Genomic DNA, 25317 nt, shown 5'->3' with positions numbered 1-25317 from the left:
AGCTAAAGACAACGATGATGCTGGGGGAGACGGTTAGGTGGAGAGAGCCAGACAAGCATGAAAGGAAAGGACAACCATCATGAAGAAGCCTGTCAGCCCACAAGGTGTATTTAAGGGAAGTTTTGAATGTGTGATGATAGAGGATGCAGAACAGAACTAAAACAAGACACTGCATAAGAAATTGGGTATAGAGGTGCAGAAAGATTATGCAAACCCTGGAAATGAAGGAGGGACGACCACACTAGATATGAGGATTTCTGGGTTCAGGACAAAGAAGTAACACAAGTTTGGATTCAATAGCAGAGGTAAGACATGCTAAGGCATCCTCTTCTCTACAGCCTGCCTTTAAACATCTCTTACATGCTGATTCAGGCACTTTATTTTAGATCCTTCTGAACTGCAAATCATGAACAAACTGCAACTAGGAACACTGAGACATGGTGTTTCCAAAACAAAAGAGAGGCAGCTCTTAAAATGCCCACAGCTGAATGAGCCAGGTTGTGGATTAAGTGTGCCACAGATGAAGAGACACAGCACAGAGCCAAATTCAGGCTGGAAAGACTTACTAGCTCAGATTCAGTGCCATGAAAATGTAGTCTGACATTTCCAGGCATAACTTGAGTCTAGCAGCAGTTAGTAGCTCTCGCATAAGCCTCTCCAGCCTCAAATAGCTGTATGCAGCATCAACACTGTGATCCTGGTATTGGCAAGCACAGTGGCTCAACAAAGTCAGCTCAGGCTGTGTGCCAGGCCTGTTGGACCCAGGCTGGTTCTTACATGGTATTTGGGTGTCTGCACCACCCTCCTAAGTACACTGTGTTCTGCAAGAGTCTATTTGTTCCACTGAACAACTGAAGTACATTGCTTGTGTGCGTAGGAGTAACTTCCCACACCTGAGCCATCCCAGATCCCACAGCAAGGGCAGGCAGAGCAGAAACACACCCACATGGCCTTGCACAAGCTAGGCCAGTCTGGTGACAACAGCACTATGCTCATGCATACATCAGTTAACTCTTCTGCTCCTTCTGGTACCCAGCATAACTCCAACTATTTTTATATCCAGATAAACTAATCATTCTGCCTGCTCCCCCCAGATCAGGTACTGCAGAGCTTACTGCAAGCTGCTTACACCTCTGCAGCTATCGAGTGAAACAAAATTATGAAACTTGTAAGAAGAGGAAGAATAACAACAACGGGAAGCCACAAAGCAATTATGATTCCAGAACAATCTTCCCAAGGAATAGCAAAGTCTAACAAAACAACAGAAAAACCCAATTGGTTTTGATCTGGAGCTTTATCAGTTGAGGAAAGGGATTCTATAACATAGTATTTGCAACAGCAGGGAACCAAACACAACCAACTGCAGGAGGTCTCTGGCAGCTCCATGCAATGTTTCTGAAATAAAAGCAGAAAGGATCCCACCAACAATGAAGCCCTCTCCCACTGTTTGACAGCTGTAAAGGGCCTTGAATAGTAAGTCAGGAACCTTCCTACACTAACAAGTGAAAAACATAGTAAGCATGATATTACCAGGCATTCCAGTAAGCGAGCAGGACGAGCAATAACTATCAGAATTTTTCTGACAAGTTGTTTAATAAATGCCATTTCTCCACTCTCTGATCGCTCCTGAGCCTAAAAGAGAAAAATAATTATAAAAAAAATATCACACTTGAAAAGAATATATGATATCTCAAACACCTTTCAGGGTTTGAAGCACATACTTAAGACAAACAGCATGTCACTTCCAAGATGCCAACAGAAATAACAAGGATTTGAGCAAGGCTGTAATTTCAAATTGAAATAATCCCATTTGTACAATTCTAACATGGAAAAAACAAAATAAAAGCGCCTGCAACGGATATGATACTTACCTTGGTTTTTTTTTTAGAACTTATACATCAGTTTTGCAAAAGGGACTGTATTTCAATACAACATACATGTCTCTACAAGTACAGCTATGTCTCAATTTGTTCATAATTTTAGGATGAAATGAAAACTGACCTAAGTAATATTGATTAACGTAAGCAACGTCCACGCCAGATTGATACTGATTTCCTGTGGTCACATGTCATACTATAATGACAAGGACATATAAATGTAAGTATATATATATATATATATATATATATATATATATATATATATATATGGAGAGAGGCTCCATATAAAGGTACATGTAGAAAGGAAGACAATGAAAATTTGAGTTCTACAAGGATTACAACAAAGGGGGTAAAACTACTATAGAACACATACATAAAAAATATAAGGTTTGCTAACATTTGCACAATGGCCTGAACTGCATTTCAGATTTCTTCCAAATGTTCCTAAGAACCAATTATATAATTTTAGTATGCTAATGAATGCAAAGAAACTCTATTATTCTCTTCCTGATTAAAATACACTAATAGTCCTTCACTCAAATACCAAAGCATTTCTTTGTTCTGAATAGTAAATTGTAGTTTTTCGTCATCTCTTGCTTATTCAAAACCACAGAGAGAATTCAGAAACTAACATTTAAAAAGTGATTAATAAGGGTAATTAATTTTCATACAATGTATCTCATTTTCTGAAGTAAAACCCCCCAATATATTATTGCAATATACATATTGCTCTTAATACAAGCACTACAATTTTAAACTCCACCAAATATCTGAGAAGAATTAATCTGTGAAGTTTGAAGTAAGAGAAGAAGAAAAAGGCACAAATACCAGCTGGCATTCTGCAATAGGTTTTGGAAGACCTTTAACTGGACAGAAGCATTTGTGTTCTGCACTTACCAACTATGTCCAGAAAACCCTCTTTTGCAAACAAACCACCTGCCTATTTTAATAACAAGAAAAACTCAAACCACCTTTGTGCTCATGTGAACAAGAGACTCATCTCAGGTCACATTTAGGAGGAATGAAGCAGAAAAGCATTCAGGTCCACCTGACCTTGACCTTAGCATTATAAAAATTTTGGTGGAATGGAGCTGCCCAAACCTCAAGGGAACCTTCCCCCGGTATGCAAATTAACCACAACATGCCAACTAGCAGTAGGATGTGCAGCTTTCTACTGAGCCTCACAGCTGGAAACTGACAACAAATGAACTGCATGAACCCAAAGCACAACTGACTGACCATAACCAAGTTGTGCAAAGAGAACATTTTCTTACTGGCAGATTTTGCTATCAACAGGTATTAAGTAGTTGACTGAAAAGTTAAATCTGACTATTTTAAGGTATTATGTTTTGCAGAACAGGAAAGTTTTACATGATAAAGAATTAGCATCATAGATCACGATAAAATGAGTCTTCTGGTGTTTTCTGGTTTGTTTTTGGTGGGTTTTTTTTTGTTTGTTGTTTTGGGTTTTTTTTATAATGCATTAATTTATATATAGGGGAAGTTTAGGTTGGATATAAGGAGAAAATTCTTTCCTGTTAGGGTGGTGAGGCACTGGAATAGGTTGCCCAGGGAGGTTGTGAATGCTCCATCCCTGGCAGCGTTCAAGACCAGGTTGGACGAGGCCTTGGGTGATATGGTGTCCCTGCCCATGGCAGAGGGGTTGGAACTAGATGATCTTAAGGTCCTTTCCAACCCTAACAATTCTGTGATTCTATGATTCTATATGCAGACTGCAGAATAACTTGCTACAGTAGGTTTTTTTAGTGGGTTTGGAGGGGGGATATTAACATGTTCTCCCGAGTCCACTGACTGAAGCCATTTTAAAGGATATATTCTTAACAGTGATTAACAGTGGTTCTGTGAATCTTAACTTAGACTTCTTTGCTTGTATTTTGACACAATCACCAGTGTAACATAATTTACAGTCAGGTATCTCCAGCCAACTGGCCAACTCTGCCTGCACTTTGGCATCATAAAACTCAGCAGTATTTCACAAGAAGGCTGCTAGTTCACACTTCCTTTTGACTAGTAAGCAAGCTGTATTTATTTTCTGTTTAAAAACCAGGGTTTTAATAATCCAGAAATAAATCACAGATATCCTAAGTTTTGCATTGTTTTATGAAGAAGAAAAGTTCAGAATAGAATAGTTACAGAAAACCTATTTAGTGAATAGAAGTTTACAAAAAAGCTGCACAGAGGGGGGAAATTAAAAATCATAATTAAAAAAAAAAATCAAAGCCCTTATCAATTGCTCCTGCATTCAAAAAACAAACAAACAAACAAACAACCTCAAAAGACAATACAGAAATTAAGGTAGGCATGCTATCTTAGAACCTCAGTCAGAAAATTTCAAGTCAGTATCAAATCTGCTGGTCTACGACATTAACTTTGTCTCAAAATGTGCTATCAAATCCCACACAAACTAGTACATTACATGATGTACTCACTGGTTTTAAAATTACACATTCATAAATTGCATTCATAGAGCATTTATTGTCATTTTAAGTTCCTCATTCATTTAGTCAATTATGGAAGTTTCTATACTTCAGAAATTACATTATGTCTGTTAATAAGCAATTTAATTATGAAAGGATTATTATAAATATTTAAATCATTAAATAAGCTCTAGCAAAGGGAAAGCTAAAGGTTGCTTTCTCGACACAGCAGCCAATTAGTAGTGTTGATAAAGTGGAAAGTGTATGTTTCCTCATTTATCCACTGTAAATGGAATAGCAAGCCTTCTCATTTCGGGCTTATGTACACACTTCTGTAAGCAATCTGTAACTTGCACTGAATGACAAAATGCTGCTGTTTCTGTAATCTTTACAACCCATCTATTCCAGACTAGTACACCAGAGTACCATATGGTCTCTGCAGTGGTCCTAACATAGAACAAAACTGCTATGAATACTACTTCAACAATTATTTGAGTGAACAGTCATGATTACTTCAAGACAACTCCTCTTAGGCTAACAGATTTAAATGATTTTTCAAGCAAACACAACAATATTCTCACAGCTCATACCTCCTGAAGCAATTTGTCTAATTTCTGCTGTAATTCAAGGAAGTATCGTGATGTGATGAGGCCTTGGTGAGACTTATCCAAACAATCTCGAGCCAGTTCTGTGATCTGATGGTGGGTAAAACTGAGCACTCCATCTGCCAGGGGAAGGACATTCTCTGGAGAGTGATTTGTTATAATGTCATGAAGCCTCTCTTCCATCTGAGCTGTGGCCTGTAGACAAATAGATATATGATGCATTAAATCAGCCAGCTTTATATAAATCAGCGCTTACATTCTATGACGTTTCTCTACTGTCTAAGACGCTACCATGCTGGAATGCATGCAAAGTTACCAAGTTGGAATGCATGGAATGACTGAAGCAAAAAAGTAAGCCAACAGAAAGGCAAAGTGACAGATGACATTTCCCCACATTACCAGTTCAGAAAAGCAATAGCCTTACTGTTCTGCTATGCAAATCCTCCCCTCTATCTGCCACTGCTGATTAACTGTGCTGATTAGCTAATCTTGTGATGATCACTAAAGAGAACACCCATGATTATAAAACTTTTAAGTCCAAAATAAAAAGGGGGGGGGGGGGGGGAGAGAACTCACAGGGTTCTACTCTGTTCTGCTAAAACTGCATACACTACAGAATATCCAGAATATCTTGCCTCCTTTCAGGCAGGTTATACCACGTGAATATTTCACTGGGCAGAGTCTGAATGAACACTGATTAAAAGCACCACAGACTTACTGGTCCTGTCAGATATGACTGCAGGTTGCTAAGTATGTCTGTTTTACTAAACCAGCTTTCTGGTTCTCACAAAACTGCAGATGCTTAAAAAATTTAAAGGTAGCTGTATTATTAAAAAGTAATCTCACACACCTCTTAGTTCATATCTAAAACAGTGAAATGGGTGGATCATTCCACATTGAAATTGCTGCTCAATTGCTCTGCAAATTCTGACAAATCTCTCTTCATGTATCTATGAAGAATTTACACACTTTTTGTAACAGTATCAGCTTTACCGTATTTTATGTTCCAGGGATCATCAAAATCCTAGAAGCAACCAATACCACAGTGCTCTGAGCTACACACTCATTTGTGTCCCAGACCCTCAGACCTCTGGACATGACAGCAACACGTCCCCATTGGGTACCTCAGACTTCCACACCTGTGTAGTGACCTTCACAGTTAAATTAACTATATAATGAGTATTTGGGAAAAAGAATAAATGTCACTTAAAGAAAGGAATTTTCAGGTGTATCAGCAGATGCTACACAAGACTTCTCAACAGAAACCATTTCTCATTTACTAATTCAGTAAATATTTGCCCCAAGTACACACCACCTATATAAATCAAATGTACCATCAGTTGCCAATCAGCAGAATATATTACTAGCATGATTCATTTCAAAAACAGTTCAGCAGCTTTGCCAAACTGTCCAGTTCTCAGCAGGGCTTTTCTTTATTGTGATTTTATCTTTGTAGTAAGAGTTTAGTGATGGTTTATGAAAACCATTACTGGGTTGGATCATTAGTTCTCATAAAATAAACCCCCACCACTTACTTAAAACCTATGTAGCCTATCAATTTAGATACTAGGTATCTTAAATATAATTCATTACCTTTGGGAACCTTTCTTTGTAGACATGGTTCATCATAATTATTTCATTGTCACAGCAGGCAGGAGCACGTCCAGGGCTGCAAGCAAAGCAAATTCGTCCTTTAAACTTCTCTCAGCATGAGCTAAAATTAGTTACTATATTTTTGTACAGTTTATTTGCAACAAAAAGTCAACATAGGCTTCACAGGAAAAGTGCATTCTCTGATATGGTACATTTGGTTCATTTCTGCTATTTCTGATTAGGCCTTAAAGGTTATTTAATGTTATATTTAATGCTTGACATCTAACTGCTAACTATGCTCTTCGTTTGTAACTACCCTTCAGGATATAGGCAGTTTTGCAACACTTGTGAACATTCTTTACTGTGAGTGTGGTGAGGCGCTGTAATGGGTTCCCCAAGGAAGTTGTGAATGCTCCATCCCTGGCAGTGATCAAGGCCAGGTTGGATGGAGTCTTGGGCAACATGGTTTATTGTGAGGTGTCCCTGCCCATGGCAGGGGGGTTGGAACTCGATGATCTTAAGGTCCTTTCCAACCCTAACTATTCTATGAATCGATGAATCACCTCTTTCTCAGAAGGGCAACAGAGATATTTAACTGTTAATTATGGCTATACCTGCCTCTTTGAAGGTTACATGCAATCAAAATAGCAATAACTGAACAAGAACTGTTAGCTGCAAGTGAAAATGTTAAGAATGAGCTTGTTGTTTTGTTTGTTTGGGGGTTTTACTGTTGTTTCTTTGTTGTTTTTTTTTTTTAAATCAAAACTACCAATTTTCAATCTGACTAGCAGATAAAGGCAGCAACTTCCTACAATTAATGCCAAACATATGAATGAGTTCCATCCATGCTGGGGCACTGTGCCTCTAAGAAAAGCATGAGACTTGCAGGAAAACAGTCCATATAAGGTACCCATGGCCTTAGCTAACCTACGAAACTGCTTTCTGCAATCACGACCCTCTCTGTCCATTATAAATGCCTTTGAAAAATTTCTATCTGATTTTCCGATTGGTGACACTAGCCCATTCAGTCTGGCCTAAAAGACGAGCAACAGGTAAGAAAACCCACAAAGGGGATTCTGTCCTCTATGAGTGACTTTATCATAATGTATACATAGGGGTTTCTTGCATGAGCAAACAAACCCAAGTGGCCAGGGCAGGGGACTCTCAATCTAGGCGCCTCCTACCAGTTTGATGTCAGTGCCAGCAAAGAGATGCCCAGAGCCTGGAAAGCGATAGCATGTCAGCAGGAGTGCACCTGAAGAGCAGCGTAAAAGAATTCTTGCCACTCCAGACAATATGTCATCTTCATAGACAGCCCAACTTAAATGCCTCTATGCCAATGCATGCAGCATGGGGACTAACAAGGGGAGCTGGAAATGTTCACACGCCTGCAGGGCTTATTAGCATCATGGAGACACAGTGCGATGGTTCCTGTGGAGTTCTGGAATGGAAGGATACAGGCTCTTTAGGAAGGACAGGTTGAGGATATGACAAAAGGGTGCCATCTTCTATGTTAATGACCAGCTGGAGTGTGCAGAGCTCCAATTGGAAATGGATGAGAAGCTGACCAAGAGCTTATGGGTCAGGATTAAAGGGAGGGCAGGGACAGGGAACTTTACAGTGCAGCCCGCTACAGGCTGCCTAACCAGGAAGACTGAGTGAATGAGTCCCTCTATAGACAGATAGGTGCAGCCTCACATTCACAAACCCTGGTTCTCACAGGGGACTTCAACCACCCCAACATCTATTGGAGGGACAACATAGCAGGGCATAAGCAATCCAGGCAGTTCCTGGAATGTGTTGATGATAATTTCCTTCTCTAAGTGACAGAGGAAGCTATGAGGAAGGAGGCTGTGCTGGACCTTGTTCTCACCAACATGGTGGGGAATGTGAAGCTGGAGGGAAGCCTTGGCTGCAGTGACCATGAAATAGTGGGGTTCAAGATCCTGAGAGCAGCGAGGAGGGTGTACAGCAAACTCACTACCCTGGACCTCAGGAGAGTGGACTTTGGCCTCTTTAGGAACCTGCTTGGTGGGGTACCATGGGATGAAGCCCTGGAGGAAAGAGGGGGCCAAGCAAGCTGGTTAGTACTCAAGGATCACCTCCTGCAAGCTCAGTGGTGATGCATCCCAACAAAAGAGGAAATAAGGCAAAAACAGCAGGAGGCCTGTGTGGATGAAAAAGAGCTCCTGGACAAATTCAAACACAGAAAGAAAGCCTGAAGAGGGTGTGTAAGCAGATAGTCTTAGAGGTATATATATAAATTGCCCAAGCAGCCAGGGATCAGGTTAGGAAAGCTAAGGCCCTGACAAAGTCATCTGGTCAGGAATGTTGAGGGCAACAAGAAAAGCTCCCATAGGTAAGCCAGTGATAAAAAGAAGATGAGGGAAAATGTGGGCCCTCCTCTGGAAGGGAATGGGAAACCTGGTCACCCAGAATATGGAGAAGGCTGAGGTATTCAACGACTTTTTTGCCCCAGGCTTCATTTGCAAGAACTCCAGTCATGCTTCCAGCAGAAGGAGAAGATGGGAACTGGGAGAATGAAGAACTGCCTGTTGTAGATGTTCTCAAGCCTGAGAACATCTAAGGAACCTGAAGGTGCACAAGGCCATGGGAACTGAAAACAGGTATCCAGGGGTCCTGAGGGAACTGGCGGTGAAGTGGCTCAGTCACAGTCCATCATCTCTGAGAAGTTGTGGCAGTCCAGTGAAATTCCCACTGACTGGAAAAGGGGAAACATAATCCCCACTTATAAAAAGGAAAAAAGGAAGACCCAGGGAACGACAGGCTAGTCAGTCTCACTTGGGTGCCTGGCAAGATCATGGACTTGATCCTCCTGGAAACTGTACTACTGCACATGGAAAATAGGGAGGTGATTGGTGGCAGCCAACACGGCTTCACTAAGAGCAATTCATGCCTGACAAATCTGGGGGCCAGGGTTACAGTGTTGGTGAATAAGGGAAGAGCAACAGATGTCATCTACCTGGACTTGTGCAAGGCATTTGATGCTGCCCTGTATGACATCCCTGTCTCTAAACTGGAGAGACATGGATTTGACAGATGGACCATGTGTTGTATAAAGAACTGGCTGAATGGCTGCATGCAAAGAGTTGTGGTCAGCAGCTCGATGTCCAGCTGGAGACCGGTGACAAGTGGTTCCCCTCAGGGGTCAGTATTGGGACTGGCACTACTGTTCAACATCTTTGTCGGTGACACGGGCATTGGTACTGAGTGCACCATCGGCAAGTCTGCTGATAACACCAAGCTGTGTGGTTCAGTTGATATGTTGGGAAGGAAGGGATGCCATCCAGAGGGGCCTAGACACACCTGAGAGGTTGCCAATGCCAGCGTCAGGAAGGCCAAGAGCAAGGTGCTATACCTGGGACTGGGCAATCCCAGGCACAGCTACAGGTTGGGCAGAGACTAGACTGAGATCAGCCCTGAGGAGAAGGACTTGGGAGTGCTGTTCAATAAGAACCTCAACATGACCTACCAGTGTGCGCTTGCAGCCCAGAAAGCCAACCACGCGCTGGACTGCACCAAAAGGAGCATGACCAGTAGGCTGAGGGAGCTGATTCTCTCCCTCTACTCCACTCTCATGAGACGCCACCAGCTGTGTTTAGCTCTGGAGCCCCCAGCATAAGAAGGATGTGGAGCTGCTGGAGCAAGTGAGGAGGCCACAAAGATGCTCAGAGGGCTGGAGAAACTCTCCTATGAAGACAGGCTTAAAGAGTTGGGCTTTTTAAATTCCCCCACTCAGGACAAGGGGGAATGGCTTTAAGCTGAAAGAGGGTAGATTTAATTTAGGCATTAAGAAGAAATTCTTTACTGTGAGGGTGGTGAGGCACTGGAACAGGTTGACTGGAGGAGTTCTGAATGCCCCATCCCTGGAAGTGTTCAAGGCCAGGCTCAACAGGGCTTTGATCAACCTGGTCTAGTGGAAGGTGTCCCTGCCCATGGCAAGGGGGCTGGAACGAGATGATCTTTCACATCCCTTCCAAACCAAATGAAGGGAAGTCTATGATTCTGTAACTGGCTTTTGGCTTTCTAAAAAGACAAAAACGAAAGCTGAAGATATCACCATATCAAGATGTCACCATGTCCTTTAACTGACAGGGACACTCTGTTATGGACATCCACAGGCAAAACCACTCAGGAGAGGGTAGGTGTTCTTTATGACGTTTCTTTCTACATCGTTCCAGGGTATAATACATTTTGAACTTGTTTTGCAAAGAAAGACTTTATTCTGTGAACAGTTTGAACTCTGGAAGAGAACTAGTGCTACTGTAAGATCAGTAATGACAAGCTCATTAAGAGTTCACGAGGGTTAGCTGCCTTCTATTAAGACCTAATTTACAACATTAAGTGGTTTACAACCACTGAAGTAAAGCCATGATTAAATCCAGAAGCAAGAATCTCAGAGAACTACTCATAATTCAGCCTCGGATGCATACTTCCTCTATTATACTTTAGCAATTTAAAAAACAGTGAACATCCCCAATGTGAAAAACTATGATGCTCCAGAATACATTAATTTAGAGCCAACCCTTATTTCCAGGTAGACAAACCCACCTGAGACTTCGGGACCGTGGGCGCATTGCAGTGGTCCTGCACCTGTTATCACTGCCAACGGTCTCAGTGGTACAGAAATGTTTAGACAGAAAATGTAGTTCATCAGGTGTCGGTTGGTATGGTAACTGGTGTAGCTTCTCTTGAGATGAGCAGGATGACTAGAAGAGCAGAACAGAACAGAACATAAGCTTCTATTGGAGAAAAAAAGCATTTTTAAGACCATGTTCAGTGCTTATGAATTTCAATTTAAAAATTACAGGGACTGTTTCCTATGCCTGACTACCAATTTAAAGAAGAAAATAAATAATTAGTCTCAACTTGAACAGCTAAATATAGAGTAAGTATAAACAAACTACTTCAGTCCCAAAAGAAAGAGCCACTGCATTTCAAAAACCTTCATTTCCTCTAAGTTTATATGACATCTAATGCCAGTACACATGCGAATACATAATAGGTAAAATGGGTCTGCTGAAAATTAATTATTTGAATAGGACAGAATAAGCATGATAACTGTAGAATATAACTTACTGACACAACACAAACTGTCAGTTACATACTTAAAGCACTTCGTTATCCATATTTAAGACATTATTGATGCTTTAAAAAATAAAACTAAATGTAATTTCAGTTGCTGCTGACAAAATTCATATGCTATTTTCTTGTAACACCCTATGCATTCAAAGTGAAGTGAAAGAACTTAATAAATTTATCAGTAACATTATTAATGCATTTATGAAGACAGTTCTATGACTCACAAAAGTGAAAGGATGTACACCCAAACCATCCACTTAGTATAAAAATAGAATATACAGACAAGTATGAAATTTGAAGTTCTACTACAATTAACTAACCTTGTGAAACTACACGTGTAAAACACTATATAATGCCGTGCATGTGATGATCATATTTTACTGTCTTTTCTACAGCGCAGCTGGCTACCTGAGCCACTCAAAGTGTTTGGAGGCAAAACTTTGAAACTACTTCACTGATACTGGATTTGATGTCCTTTTAACAAACATGTACATAGTTCAATGCATTAACTATAGTGTAGTTAATGACTGGTATAGACAGAGAAATGCTCTACTGTTTCCAGTTCCCAAACTAGTTTCCAAGATAGCTCATCCACAAATATCCTTGTACGACTGCACAAAGCTGACTGGTAGCATGCAGCCATTCCCTTCATTTTACCTGCAGAGGAGAAGTCAAAAACTTGCATGTCTTTCTGGAGCTCTTCAGTCTCCAGCTAGCTTTTTTAAAGAACAGTAGTTTCTCTTTTATGTTAATTTTCATGTACACATTATTGTTCTTACCTGTCTTCTCATACAGGACACCAAAGCCCCCGCCTTTTCTTGGAGGCCAACTCAGTAAGAGCTTCTTTGCTATATCAACTCTCATGATGGAAATCAATACTTTTGTACTGTACAGACATTGCCCTACATTGCTAAGGTCAGCAGGTAATATCAAGGCAGGTAAGCACAGAAGCTAAACAGTCCTCTTAATTTCACGGCAACTTGTGAGGTAAAGGCTGAACATATCCTGACTCCTACAAACTCTAGAAGAGCATACTTGCCACACTACCTCTCACAAAGTCATCTCTTAAAGGCAAAAAAAGAGAACCTACTGCTGGGAAAGGTTAACTCACACAGGACTGGTCTTTGTGGGATGGCTGCATCACATCAGAACAAGACGAAGTTAGCAAGACTTGTGTTACCTTGCTTTGCTGCAGGCTAAGAACCACACACATACACACACCAAGAATCTAACACAGTTCACATGACAAGCAGTAACTTGTCATGTCACAGAAATTCAGCCCTAGCACATTACATTACATGCCTAATTCACACAGCATAGATAAATTCTTATCTCACACTACGGCAACCAGTTGCAGTTAACCTCATGGTGTATTTCCTACAGCCATGCTCCATAAGATGAAAGATACTCTAGACCATGGAAATTTCCCAATGCAGGCCATTACGGATGGCTATTTCTATAAAGTCAATCTCTGCCTCTCCAGCTTCAGGGGTTCTGGGAACACCAGGACGACAATAACTTGTATCACGCTTTTCCTCATAAAAAGTGTCACAGAGTCTAGATCCAACAGGATTAAAGTGAGAATCTTCTGTTCACAAACAACTCTCAGTTGTTTCAGCACCATCACAGGCACAGGATGTGTTTTCTTGAAGGTCTACAATTCTGATCTCTGTACAAATCCAAACCCTCATAAGCAAAATTCTTTACAAAATTAGGTCTCCTGGCATTCTGTAACAGCTGCTACAAAAATTACTTAAGATTTAACATGCTTTTAATTTGCACAACCAGAATGCATCATGGCAATCCAAATTGTTCTTCTAACACATAAAGGCAAATTTGCAGCCAACACCAGATAATGCAACCCCAAAGTCTCTTTCCTCATCTCCTAACCCTACTTCCCTATTCAAAGAAGCTTCCAAGAATATAATCTACTGGTAAAAATATGCAACTATTTTCTCATTTTATAATTTTTATAGGCTTGCTCTCCTAGAAGACACAAAATCATCCTAAATGCATCTCATAACTGGTAAGATGTGATCCAACTTTAATGGAACACAACCAAGAGTTTCTTTTCAAATGAATAATCTTAGCAGGAGGTATTTTCATTTGACTACAACATTGTTGTGAAAACTGGTATAAGTGGTACTTGCACACGACTTCCAAACCCATGCACTTCCACTAAATTGGGAATTCCATCAATCTCTCCACTTCCAATATTATAAAAACACTAAACCCCACAGGCTAACAATAAATGGTGAACCACTGAGCATAATCATGATTACCTCAGACCCTTCTGCCATTGCTTTGACTTTCAGTTGCTTTTAAAGATTAAAGTTGTGCTGTACTGTGATGTGCAAAAACTGTTTCTGATCTCCAGTTGATATATCTATGGATTAACATGAACCTTACTTACCCAGCACTGAAAAGGAATTGTTCTGTATGTACACTTAGGCTATAGTGTGTGAAGTTGTCCCTCATTACCTGTAAGTATTTCTAAGAATGTGGAGGAAGAGGTTGCACACTGCTAGCTGCTTCATCATGTACTTTTGAACCATGTACTTTTGATTCTGAAAAAGTACATGAAAACAGTTACGTGGGCACACTTCCTGCCTTCATTTTCTTTTTTTTCCATGTGTATCGTACAAAAGAAAGTGAAAAACACCTCTAAGAAGCAAAGAAATAGTGGCTAGGTTTAAAATTCAGAGGCTGTCCTAGTGCTCTTGCACGGCTCATCAGCAGTAGAGGATTCCTGGCAAAGGGGAGTGTGGTGGTGTGAAAAAACCTCGCAACAAACTAACCATAAGAAATGCATGGTATAAATTCCCTATTGGTGGTTTCTTCAACAAAATTCAAACTTATTTATAGGAAAAACAGATTTCTTTCAACAAGTCAGAAGCTGTTTGTTTGATGCTGGGGAAGACATCTACTTTAATATTTATAAAATCTGGTCTAGTCACAAAATATCAAGGGAGAACTCAACAACTGTCTATTACGAAGTTAAGGTATCTAAGTCCATAAATGACAGTGCTGTATTTTTTCATAAGAAATTTAAAAACAATGTAAAACTGCTCCACATTCCAGGACACATACACTAGATAGTAAACTTAAGTAAGAATGAAGTATATGAACTAGAATTACCATTTTAAAATTGAAGATGTTGAAGAAAATGCACGAGTACAGACTGAAAATTAAAACTGTGTCTTGATATGTTTCTGACACAGCTTTTCATTTCGTTTCTAGCACAAACATGTTTCTTGCAACAATGATGGGGTTGCTACAGCAATTACTTCTTATCTCACATAAACTTCCTTACATCAATATATTCTAAGTGAAGAGCACAGCATATTAAGTTTAGTTCCAATGCGAAGTGTACAAAAATGCACTACGGAAAGTGGTTAGGGAATTAATGTGAAACCAAGCAATTTGTTTGAAAAAAGTAAGATCTACACAGGAAGGAAAGCAGAGGTCAAAAATCAGTGTGGTTGAGGAACAGTTCTTAAGATCCATGAAATCCTTAAACCTGGCTGGAAGCAGGAATTGAATTAACTCTCTAGAAGCTTTTCTGGACAAAAATAAATTAAGGGTTGATTATAACATAAAATGGTCTTATCTCAATATGTAAGACACAGAACTCAACTATTTCACAAAAGAAACAACACACCTAGGGAAAGAGAAAGTTTACTTAAACTGTAAAAGAAACATTTACAAAAAATCAGGTACAGGTGTCCGGTAAAATGTATAAAAGGTAAAAAACATAAACCATTTTTACCATAAAAGGTAAAAAAACAAAGCTAAAGATACAAAACAATTTTTGAAGAGTTACAGTTGGATCTACAGGGACCAAGCCCTTTACCACAGGAGATGTAATGTAACTGCCAAAATGCCAATCATAGAATCGTTAGGGTTGGAAAGGACCTTAAGATCATCTAGTTCCAACCCCCCTGCCATGGTCAGGGACACCTCACACTAAACCATGTCACCCAAGGCCTTGTCCAACCTGGCCTTGATCACTGCCAGGGATGGACCATTCACAACTGGGCAATCTATTCCAGTGCCTCACCACCCTAACAGTAAAGAATTTCCTCCTTATACCCAATCTAAACTCCCCTGTTTAAGTTTTAACCCCTTACCCCTTGTCCTATCACTACAGTCCCTAATGAAGAGTCCCTCCCCAGGGAGGGACTTATCAAGGCAGCCTCACTTGAAACTTGGTTATCTAACTACCACATGGTTAAAATAAGGCAGTAGTCTCCCTTCCTACTGCCCCACAGATCAAGAGGGGACAGTTGAACACTACTCACTGACAGAAAATCTCTAACAAAATCACACATTGCCTAAATTTTTCTTGTATTGCAGGGAAGTGAAGCAGTTTTGTATCCCATACTACTTGAAAGTACACCCACAGCAACAAAACCCACACTGACTTCTCCTAAGAGAAGCAAGCTACATTTGAGATGATATGGCATGTATTAGAAATGTATCAGCACACAAAGTGGATACTTACAGAAACAGCTGAGCTCGGTGTATTTGTACCATAGCCAGAAGAAGGGAGTGAAGCCAAAGACCAGCGGCGTCCATCAGTCCTGTTGTGAAAACAAGGTTAGTCAAATGAACGCTGAAGTATCCTAACACAAGAAACATCTATGGAAGTATTACTGTGTAAAACATTCCAAAGACATCATAGAAACAGGGTTTTTTAAAAAATTAAACTTTCACAGAGCACCACAATAAACACTCAGCAAGCATGACTTGGGCTTACACTTTTTTTTTAGTTAAAGATCTATGAGATGAAACAACCAGAAAGTGGATGAACAGCTCCACAGAATCTGCATCTCACTGAACACACAGAAATGGACACAGAGAACAGCTCCACAGAATCAGTGTCTCACTAAACACACAAATGGACCACAAAGAGTGTTCGCAACAATCAGGTCCATCAAATGAAAATTAATGAGAAGCAAATTAAAAACTTGTGAACAAAAGCAAACCACAACACTCAAACACAGAATAACCACCACAGCCTGCTTGAAACACAGGGCAGTGCTTAAGTGACATCAGTACAGGATACCATCAAGCTAGTAGGGTAATGTCAAATAACTGCAAAGAATAATGAGGTAAAAGCAAACTTGTTAGAAGTTAGGTACGTAAATCAGGAAAAAAATTTTGCAGCAAAAATTAAGCTCACTCAGAACCAAAAAAAAAAAAACAAAAAAAGAAAAAAAGAAAAAGAAGAAAATAAAGAAATCATGACCAAATTCAATTTCTGTTCTTCACCACTCAAGGTGAACAACACGGAACTTGAACATTCAGGGTGACAAATCAAATAACCATGGGAATCGTGTTTAGGTTTTTGAAGGGGTAACATTTACCATTTACCTGTCACTTCGGTGCCCGTGACTGGAGTACAATTGTATCAAGTATGTTAAAAAAAAAAAAAAGGCAAAATAATACATAAATAACAAGATAGGACAAGTTCTTATTAACAAACAGCGTGATAGTGGGGGAAAGGCAAACAGGAGAATTAAAGCTGTGTTTTACAGTCAGTACAAAGATCATCTCTCAAGTCTGATTTACACAAAAAGTTTAATTCCATAAAGGAGAAACTGAAGTCACGCCAAGTAAGAAATCTTAAACCTCTTGATGCAGCTCACTTACCTGTCAAAGCTAACTGCCTAAAAAAAAAAAAACCTTGGTTTTCTCCATTTTAATACTTTATTTCCTACTCCCATATATCCATCCACAAGCTACAGCTCAAGTCTCTGGAGCTTTGAATACATACAGAGTGAGGAAAAAAACCCTGACAGTATATAATTAGTTAAAATATAAGAACATGTGCTAGAGGGAGTGCTGGCTGTATCAAGGACTGAACTACAGAAAAAAACTTCCTCCTCCGTAAGTTTGTTTTTAATTCATTGAGTCTCCGCCCTTCTCTCCTTCCCACAGGTATGCATGAGCTAGCTCCAGATGAATGAACAAGTCCAAAAGGAGTTTTCATTTTGACTCAGTTGTGCAGGCTAAATGCATTCAGAGTTGAAAGAACAAGAACTTGGAAGGTATTTAAACACACGTGAGACCCATATATTCTGCAGCTGTGATATAAAGTACTTCCTTCCAGAGTAACTCATATTGAACACGTTCCTGCATCACACAGCCATTCTCACACAGAAGGACCATCAAGGATAGGGAGGGGATAACATGGTAAGTTACCTGGGAAGCAAAGATGGGAGAATAAGAGGCATCCATAAGGGAAGAAGGAAAAAAGGGTAGTAGCAAGCCCCTGCAGCATTTTCCCCCTCATATACTACTTATCCCTGCCCTACCATGTGGTCCTACCCACTTTGCAGCAGCTCTAGAAAGCATGATCCATGACCTACCCATGGACTTGCAGATGCTGGATGTATACACACCAGCAGAAGAGGCCTAAGTGGTGGCTCCAGAGGCACAGGCTATTCCTAGGTATTGATCACCTTGCCAGATGTGGACACAGGAAGCTGACACTCCTGCTTGCTGTCGAGGGGCCTGGGGAAGGCTGTCTCCAGCCACTGGCAGAGGGCCACCTACCTGCTGTGCCTCTGTTTCCTGCCTCTGCTGCCTGGTGCAACCAACAGCAGATGAGAAACAACTGTTCTGGGAAGCCCTTCTTTCCCACATGAGGCTTACAAGCCATTTCCTTTGCCTTTCCCTCCTTTCCTCACACCTTCCCAGGTTTTTGGTATCCTCACTGAGTGGGGGGCAGTGGATGGAAAAGGAATATCCATACACATGTGACACCATGTTTCTTCAACCTGCTCTATCACACACACACACACACACACACTGTTCTTCCCTTCACCTGCACTGTCATTAAATCTACAAAATATAACAGAAAAGGCATAAAGTCAGAAGTCTGAAAACTGCTCTGACTACCCACACGTCATTTTATTACTAAGATGAATCCTATGACAGGTTATATGAAGACAGCCACAACACACATACCAAATTCATGAGGAATTTTTACATTAATGCCATTTTAAAACTAAATGTCATCAAGCATTACAGGCTCTAAAAGTGGTCAAAATCCAAAAGATACACTGGTAAAGAAATTAACTTCTTCCTCCTGAATTTTAAGCTTTGCAAAAACATAATGATTTAAACTTTTTGTTGATTACTTGTGGGAAAGGAAGACTATTTCCTGCCTACTGTACTTCTAAGTAATGTTTGGTCTTTCACATCTGTTTTTTCCATTATAAGCTATTTCTGTATTTAATAAATCTTTCTAAAAATGTGCTCACAAACAAATGTAATCTATGAAGAGATAGCTTGCCTTTTTCTAAAGATGTTATCAGAAAGAAGTAGATTCAAAAGAAATATTCTAAGGTGTTGATTAAAGAAGTTACATCACATGCTATTATAAAGATTGACAAGATCTACTGTCACAGATGAATTAGATTCAGATAAAAGGATTACACAAGTAAAGTTTTCTCTCCTTTGCAGCATTTAAAAGGAGTTAAACCATCTCCCTGCACTTCCTTGTGAGAGCTTGTGTATGATACTTTTATTGAACAGACCACTCCCACTGAAAACGCAACAGTTACATGCCTGGCACTAATGACAAAGAAAGCCAAAGCATTTTAATTTCATTTTTTCCACATATACTCTTGGGTCAAAATTCAAACTCCCTAACCTCCCAGGCTTAGTTAACGAAGATATAATCTGAGGTAGGCTGACAAGGCGTTACATGATAGAGAACCACAATGGCACGAACAGGCAGTCCTCAATGGCATGCTATCAACTCCAGTTACGGTTCATTTAATAATAATTTACTTCATAGATCACTTCAAATTCACTTTAGATCTTCAAAAATTCTACTAGCATCAATTAATCCCTCACAACACTCTTATGAAGAGCTGCCTGTAGTACAGATTGTGGAACAGGTCAAGGTCAGGTACTAAAGGTATGGTGAGCATACCAGCTGCTGCCAGTAAAATTAGACCCTGAACTGGGGATCTCTATAAAAGTGCTCTTATATGTAATGCAGTTACACTGTTAAGAAAAAAAAAAATAAAAAAATCGGGGGGGGGAGCTTAGAATCTTCCCAGTATGAGGAGATAGTGTCTAAACTGGATCCACTACAATTACATCATTATTTTTATTTTTTTGGTGTTTTATTCAAAAAGGTACCATTGCATTGTATCAATCATCCACTACAACTTCATTGCAGCTGAGGTTGAGTAAAGTTTATGTAAGTGAGAGAACACTTGTCATCCTAAGTGATAGACTTGACAGATGTATTTGCAATCATCTTTTAATGTCTGTGTCCAATACCATTTCCTCCATGCAAAATACATGCTGCATACTACAAACCATCTCTTACCTTCGTGCAAAAGAAAAGTGGGCTGAGGCACTGGGAGAGAAATTCCTAGGGCTATCTTGAGGGCTGTTTCCTGTTGGGGGGATACACAGAGAAATAATCATAAAGCGGGAAGAAAAAAGAAAAAAAGAAAAAAAGAAAAAGAAAATCAAGTCAAAGAAAGAAGAAAAAACTTAAATGCTAAAAACCATTCAGACATACTAATCCAAACATATCCAGGCATGTTAGAAACTGATTTCAGAATGTCTTCTCTCACAGTTTCTGAGAAAATAAACTCTCAATCTTATTTTACTAGCATTTCATTTGTATTTGGTTTTTAGTTACTGGATTTTCGTAACTCATATTTAGCTCTTCGAGAATTCTAAAATTTATTTGAGAATTGAAGCTTCAGAAAAACACTGCATATTAGCTTGAAAGAAACAAGGTTCTTTTACATCACACAAAACATTTGAAAGATAGAAAAATCATGATCAGTGTGAGTCAGCCCTTACACAAAGTCTCTGCAGCATTTCCACCTGAGCTTTATTGTGATTTTTTCATTACTTGTTTTTTCTTAGCTCCAAAACAAGCAAACAAAACACACTGATTTTTTTTCCCCTTTTGTTCTGTTAGACCTCAGCATGGAAACACGACCACCGACTGTGATGAGACGAAGCAACTGCACATTGCGTACAGGTTGCAACTTAAGGGTCTGTTACTTCTTCATATTAAAGCACCCAACCTCCTGCTGACCAGCACGAGTGCAAAAAGAAGACAGCTGCTGAGAGCTGCTCTTGCCACCTCTGCCCCTCAGCACCTACAACTAGAGGAGACACATATCTGAAAAAGGAATAAAGATGACCCCCTAGGAAAACCAAACCAAAACACCAAAAGCTAAAAGGAGTCAGTTTAAAGTAGCACTGACATACAGCTAAAACTCAGTCTTTCCTTAAACAGGGAACACACTGAAACAATACGTTAGAAGAAATATATTTGTTGTGGCATTTTATAACATTAATCAACAGATAAACAAAGCTCTTATGTACCCAGTTAGAAACAACATTTAATGTTTGAAAATTGCTAAGTACATGTGAAAATGCCAGTACAACAGAGTCCTTAACAGACTGTCAAGTGGTCTCGATTTCTGCTCAAATTTTTGAATTAGCATTGCATTTATAATAGCGATGGCCTTAACAGATCCCATTGAGTCTACCCAAGAAAGCATAATCACAGAGCCATTAAATAGAGAATGCAGAGAACACCAACCCCACCACATTTTTTTTGACTAGAAGCTGATGCAGGATGCTTTTTGAGCTGTACTTAAATCACATCTTTGCAGCTGCTCTTCTTATGGCGCCAAGAGACAAGGATTCCAGTCTCGATGGCCAGTACCTCCCAATTCCTTTTTGCCCGTTTATCATGGCTGAACTATGTTCTTCTGACATGCCCTCCTCCTCCTCCTCAAGACCCCAGCTTCTTCATTACCCTTCAGCACTTCTGAGGGGCTCAAGAATTTTAAGATGGCTTGGGGAGGTGAAGGGGGGAGAAGCAGAGAGAATTTGAAACCACACATGTGCATCTTTATTTGGGGACCCACACAATCTATTCTTGCCCTGCATTAGCTGCAAACACCAAATTACTGAGGGCAACAGTTTGTTTAATTTAACAGCTAACTGGATTTCTTTTTCTGCTACCACATCTTATTTACAAAAGATAAGCTAAAAAATTATTAAAAAAATAAAAAAAGTAACACTGTGCAGATAAAACACGGTCACAAACTTTAGCTACTGCACTAGAAAAAAAAAAAACAACAAACCAGCTGTAACTTCGAGTGTGTCACAGACTTAGCTTTTCTTTTTTCCCTCTTATCTACCTTAAACTCTGGCAAAAAGACAGGAATTAGGCTTAACGCGGTGAGATGTAAATAGCTTCTGACAGGAAATAATATGACAAACCAGAATATGGAAGTTTGTAAACAAACTCCTTTCCTCTGATAGCAATTTTAAAGTTATATATGGATATATACACATATTTAACAGAAATCAAGGACATGACTAACTGTCCATCAGTTAGAACATATGTGCAAACTTCACATACAAGCAAAACATCATGGTGGGAGAATGCCGCGATTTTATAGCTATTGCAGTGGTTTTGAGGAAACACAATGGTGCAAACTACCTGACTAGAATCAACACAGATCACTTCCTTGCAGGCAAAACCTGAAGAAGTCAAAAGTCTTACTCCGGAAGAGCATCAGATCCTGTTATTAGGAAAATCAATTTGCAAGCAGTATTTCCAAATGAGCTTTTAAAATAACAGAACTGTTAAAGCCATATATATATATAATGCCTGGATACTAAATCCCATGGGTTTATCTAGAAGTCTAAAAACTCAAGACTGGAAACAGAGAAAGGAAATCCAAACCCTAAATGACTGTAGAAACAGCTAGTGCTATTATGGCTTTAAGGTACAGTGTTCCAGAAAAGCAAGACAGGTTAGAAACACAGTCCTATACATGACCTTCATCCACCACAGCATCCATCTACCCATCTGCAAGTCAATACCTGGGAGACTTTCAAACAAAAACCAGAGCCAGTTAATTCTCTGCCCATATGTGCAGTGCTTGCTTATTAGTCAAATCCCACTGTTATTTGGGATCTGCTGGCTGTTGTATGTTTTAGTCCTAGGTTATCTCTATGCTGCTGAGATAACTGTCAATGTTTCTGACCTGGTAAAGTAACATTAGGTAAGTAATGACCTCCAACATCCTCTGGGAGACACAATGAACAGGCAATCAACATACCAAAACAATTCTCCACCTCATGACATCAGACAGGGTAGCTCATTTTGCAAACAGCTATTGTTAAGAAAACTGAATGGAGACCATTTCAATTGTGATTGCTTTGTATGTAAGGTCAACAAGTCCTGTGCCTTTGCCACAGAGGTAAGATATTTTATATCTTTTAAAAAGGCATGTCACAGTCACTGTGTACTGTTAATGCCTACTTATAAAATAGTTTCACATACAATGACTTTGTTAGTACTGAGGGAATAACAGATTAATAATTGTTAATTCAAAATTCCTAATGGGTCAAAGACAAATCCAGTCTGATTAATTAAGTCATTATTTGAAAGTCTTTTAAAATGAATCATAGTACATCAACACCACAGTAATACAATGTAACAATGGGTCATATGTTCTGCTGTGTCAATTTAGTTCATGGTGAACCCATGCTGCTAAATGAACAATACACAAGGAACTATCCATCAACAGTTAAAAGGTCTGACTTCCATACAATAACAAATGCTGCCAGCCATCAGAACACACAGCTGGGTAACAGAATCACTTTGAACAATTCTGTAGGTGCTTTCCACTGAGATCCACTCACAGGTGAGGAGCTCAAAACCTGGATTAATTATGCTTCACACCAGCAAACAACTTCGCCCACTACAGCAAAGAAGGTTCGCACATTCCTTAAATCCATTTACCAGGATGCTTTGCATGTTCTGACCACTACTCAAAATACTGTCAGTGCTATGTTTTAATTGGATTTAATTTAGAAGACAGTTTTATCTGCATGTAACTTACCACTTACAATTTCCTCTCCTGCCCTGAACTAGTAAAAAATGCTCTGAAATTGCTGTAACAGTTTTATTTTACCCAAAAGCAAGACTAAGTAATCTCTTATTTTAGCAAAACCATTTCTGTTATTCTACATGTGACAACAGTCAGAATAATTTAAATATCGTATTATTTTCCTTCCTGTAATTATCTTTTTTCTTTAAAAAAACAATATTCAGAAGCCTGCTTTAATCTTTAGCTTTCAACACTCCCGTATTTCACCATGAGAGGTGAAATTAATTTCTAAGGCTTCATTCATTTAGAAAGCTAGTCCTCCTTTCCCCAAATTCCAGTCAACCCAGACTGTAACTAAAGCAAAACAGCACAGAGGCTGCATATGAGAGGGATCCTTCTCTGCTTCAAAGACACTGTAGTAAGTCAGTACTCATTTTTGCCTATCTTGGACAAAACCTACAGAATTTTTAAACTACAGTTAAAAATCCAGGGATACTAACTCTAAATTTGATGCACACATACAAATGCCTCCAGTGTGATTCAAAGCCAAACAAACAGAAATACATGGTGAACAGCTTTCTTCATTACTACACTTCAATGTAGCTAGCTAAAGTATGTTTTTCAAACAAAATAATCGCTGCAAGCAGTAAGCCCTAATGAGGTGAGATCAGAATATTAGCAGTCAGTACTCTAACAGTGTCTGCTTAGAAAGGTCTAGGCAGGCCTAAAACATCCTAGAAAAAGGCTTACAGGCATAGGTTAAGACTTCCTTGGTCTTAAATTCTGCTTTAGGCAATTGCATCATTCAGCCCTATTCATAAATTTATTGGATCCAACACAAAAGGTCATACCATAATTGGTGAACATTTCTTCAGGAACACTCATGTTCTGGTATGTATGTCCAGCACATGTTTCTTTTCCTGTTCCATGAAGAAAATACCTCTGACTGATTCAAATGACAATACAGGCTTTTCAGTCTTCTTGTTGCTAAGGCAAGCAAATAGTCTTTCAGTACGACAAAAAATGCTCTCACATTCTATCCTACCAGCCTTTCTCCTTCGTCATCCCATCTGAACACGTATGACCATAAAAGCATACAGTATTCCAGATGAAACCTAATTAGGATAGTGTGTGGTGGGACAAAATCTTCCAAATTCAATTGAAAATTACTTCCTTCTTATACATCTTCAGAGTTTTGATTTCCAAAGCTACACTAGACTGATCCTTGCAAACATCATCTGATCAAAAAAATGCAGTCAGGTCCTTCCCTAAATTCCTTACAATAGTTAAGTCCCATAGACATTTCTGTTACTGATCCTCCAGTACAAGACGACTCATGTTGCTATGTAAATTCGTATCTTTTTATTTCTGTCCTCAAGATCATTCAGTCACTTCCGCACAGTTTCTGAATGCTATTTCATACTTTGTCTTCCAAATTTTCATCGGCTACAGTAATCTCATGCCAACGTCACTTATGAGAAGAATTACAAAGTTTGGCCACAAACCCAACACCTGAGGACTCTGCTGATAGTCTTCTGCTCTCTCTTTATGGTATTTCTCATTCTAGCACAACCCCTGTCTTCTTCCCTTTAAACAATTTCCTACTTAACTTGCAATTCTTGTTCTAGTACCTGCTGTCTTAGAGGCACCGCATGAAACATTTATTAAAATACGGACAAATAAGACAGCATCGCTCCTAACAGCTCAATCTTGTTCCTTCAGCAGATACAATTAAACAGCACCACATGTGACTATTAATCATTAGGGGTTGGCATGACCCACAGGAACAAGC

General features: G+C 39.5%; 1 protein-coding gene across 7 annotated transcripts in view; it reads right to left on the bottom strand.

The window, feature by feature from the left end:
• The window catches only part of MAST4 (microtubule associated serine/threonine kinase family member 4), a 275284-nt gene that overhangs the window by 47516 nt on the left and 202451 nt on the right, over positions 1 to 25317 (bottom strand). For all 7 annotated transcript variants that reach the window (XM_062612321.1, XM_062612322.1, XM_062612323.1 and 4 more), the window contains 6 exons: positions 19973 to 20042; positions 16124 to 16202; positions 11089 to 11246; positions 6517 to 6592; positions 4909 to 5118; positions 1531 to 1632 (listed from right to left, as the gene is read on the bottom strand). In XM_062612321.1, coding sequence (XP_062468305.1) covers positions 1531 to 1632; positions 4909 to 5118; positions 6517 to 6592; positions 11089 to 11246; positions 16124 to 16202; positions 19973 to 20042 — 695 coding nt within the window. The remainder of the gene's footprint in view (positions 1 to 1530; positions 1633 to 4908; positions 5119 to 6516; positions 6593 to 11088; positions 11247 to 16123; positions 16203 to 19972; positions 20043 to 25317) is intronic.

Source organism: Pezoporus occidentalis, unplaced genomic scaffold (genome assembly GCF_034315485.1).
Source record: "Pezoporus occidentalis ecotype Australia unplaced genomic scaffold, CSIRO_AGI_Poc_V1 ctg16, whole genome shotgun sequence".
In the NCBI taxonomy this organism is placed as follows: domain Eukaryota; kingdom Metazoa; phylum Chordata; class Aves; order Psittaciformes; family Psittacidae; genus Pezoporus; species Pezoporus occidentalis.
This window is presented reverse-complemented; position numbering and strand designations above follow the sequence as displayed.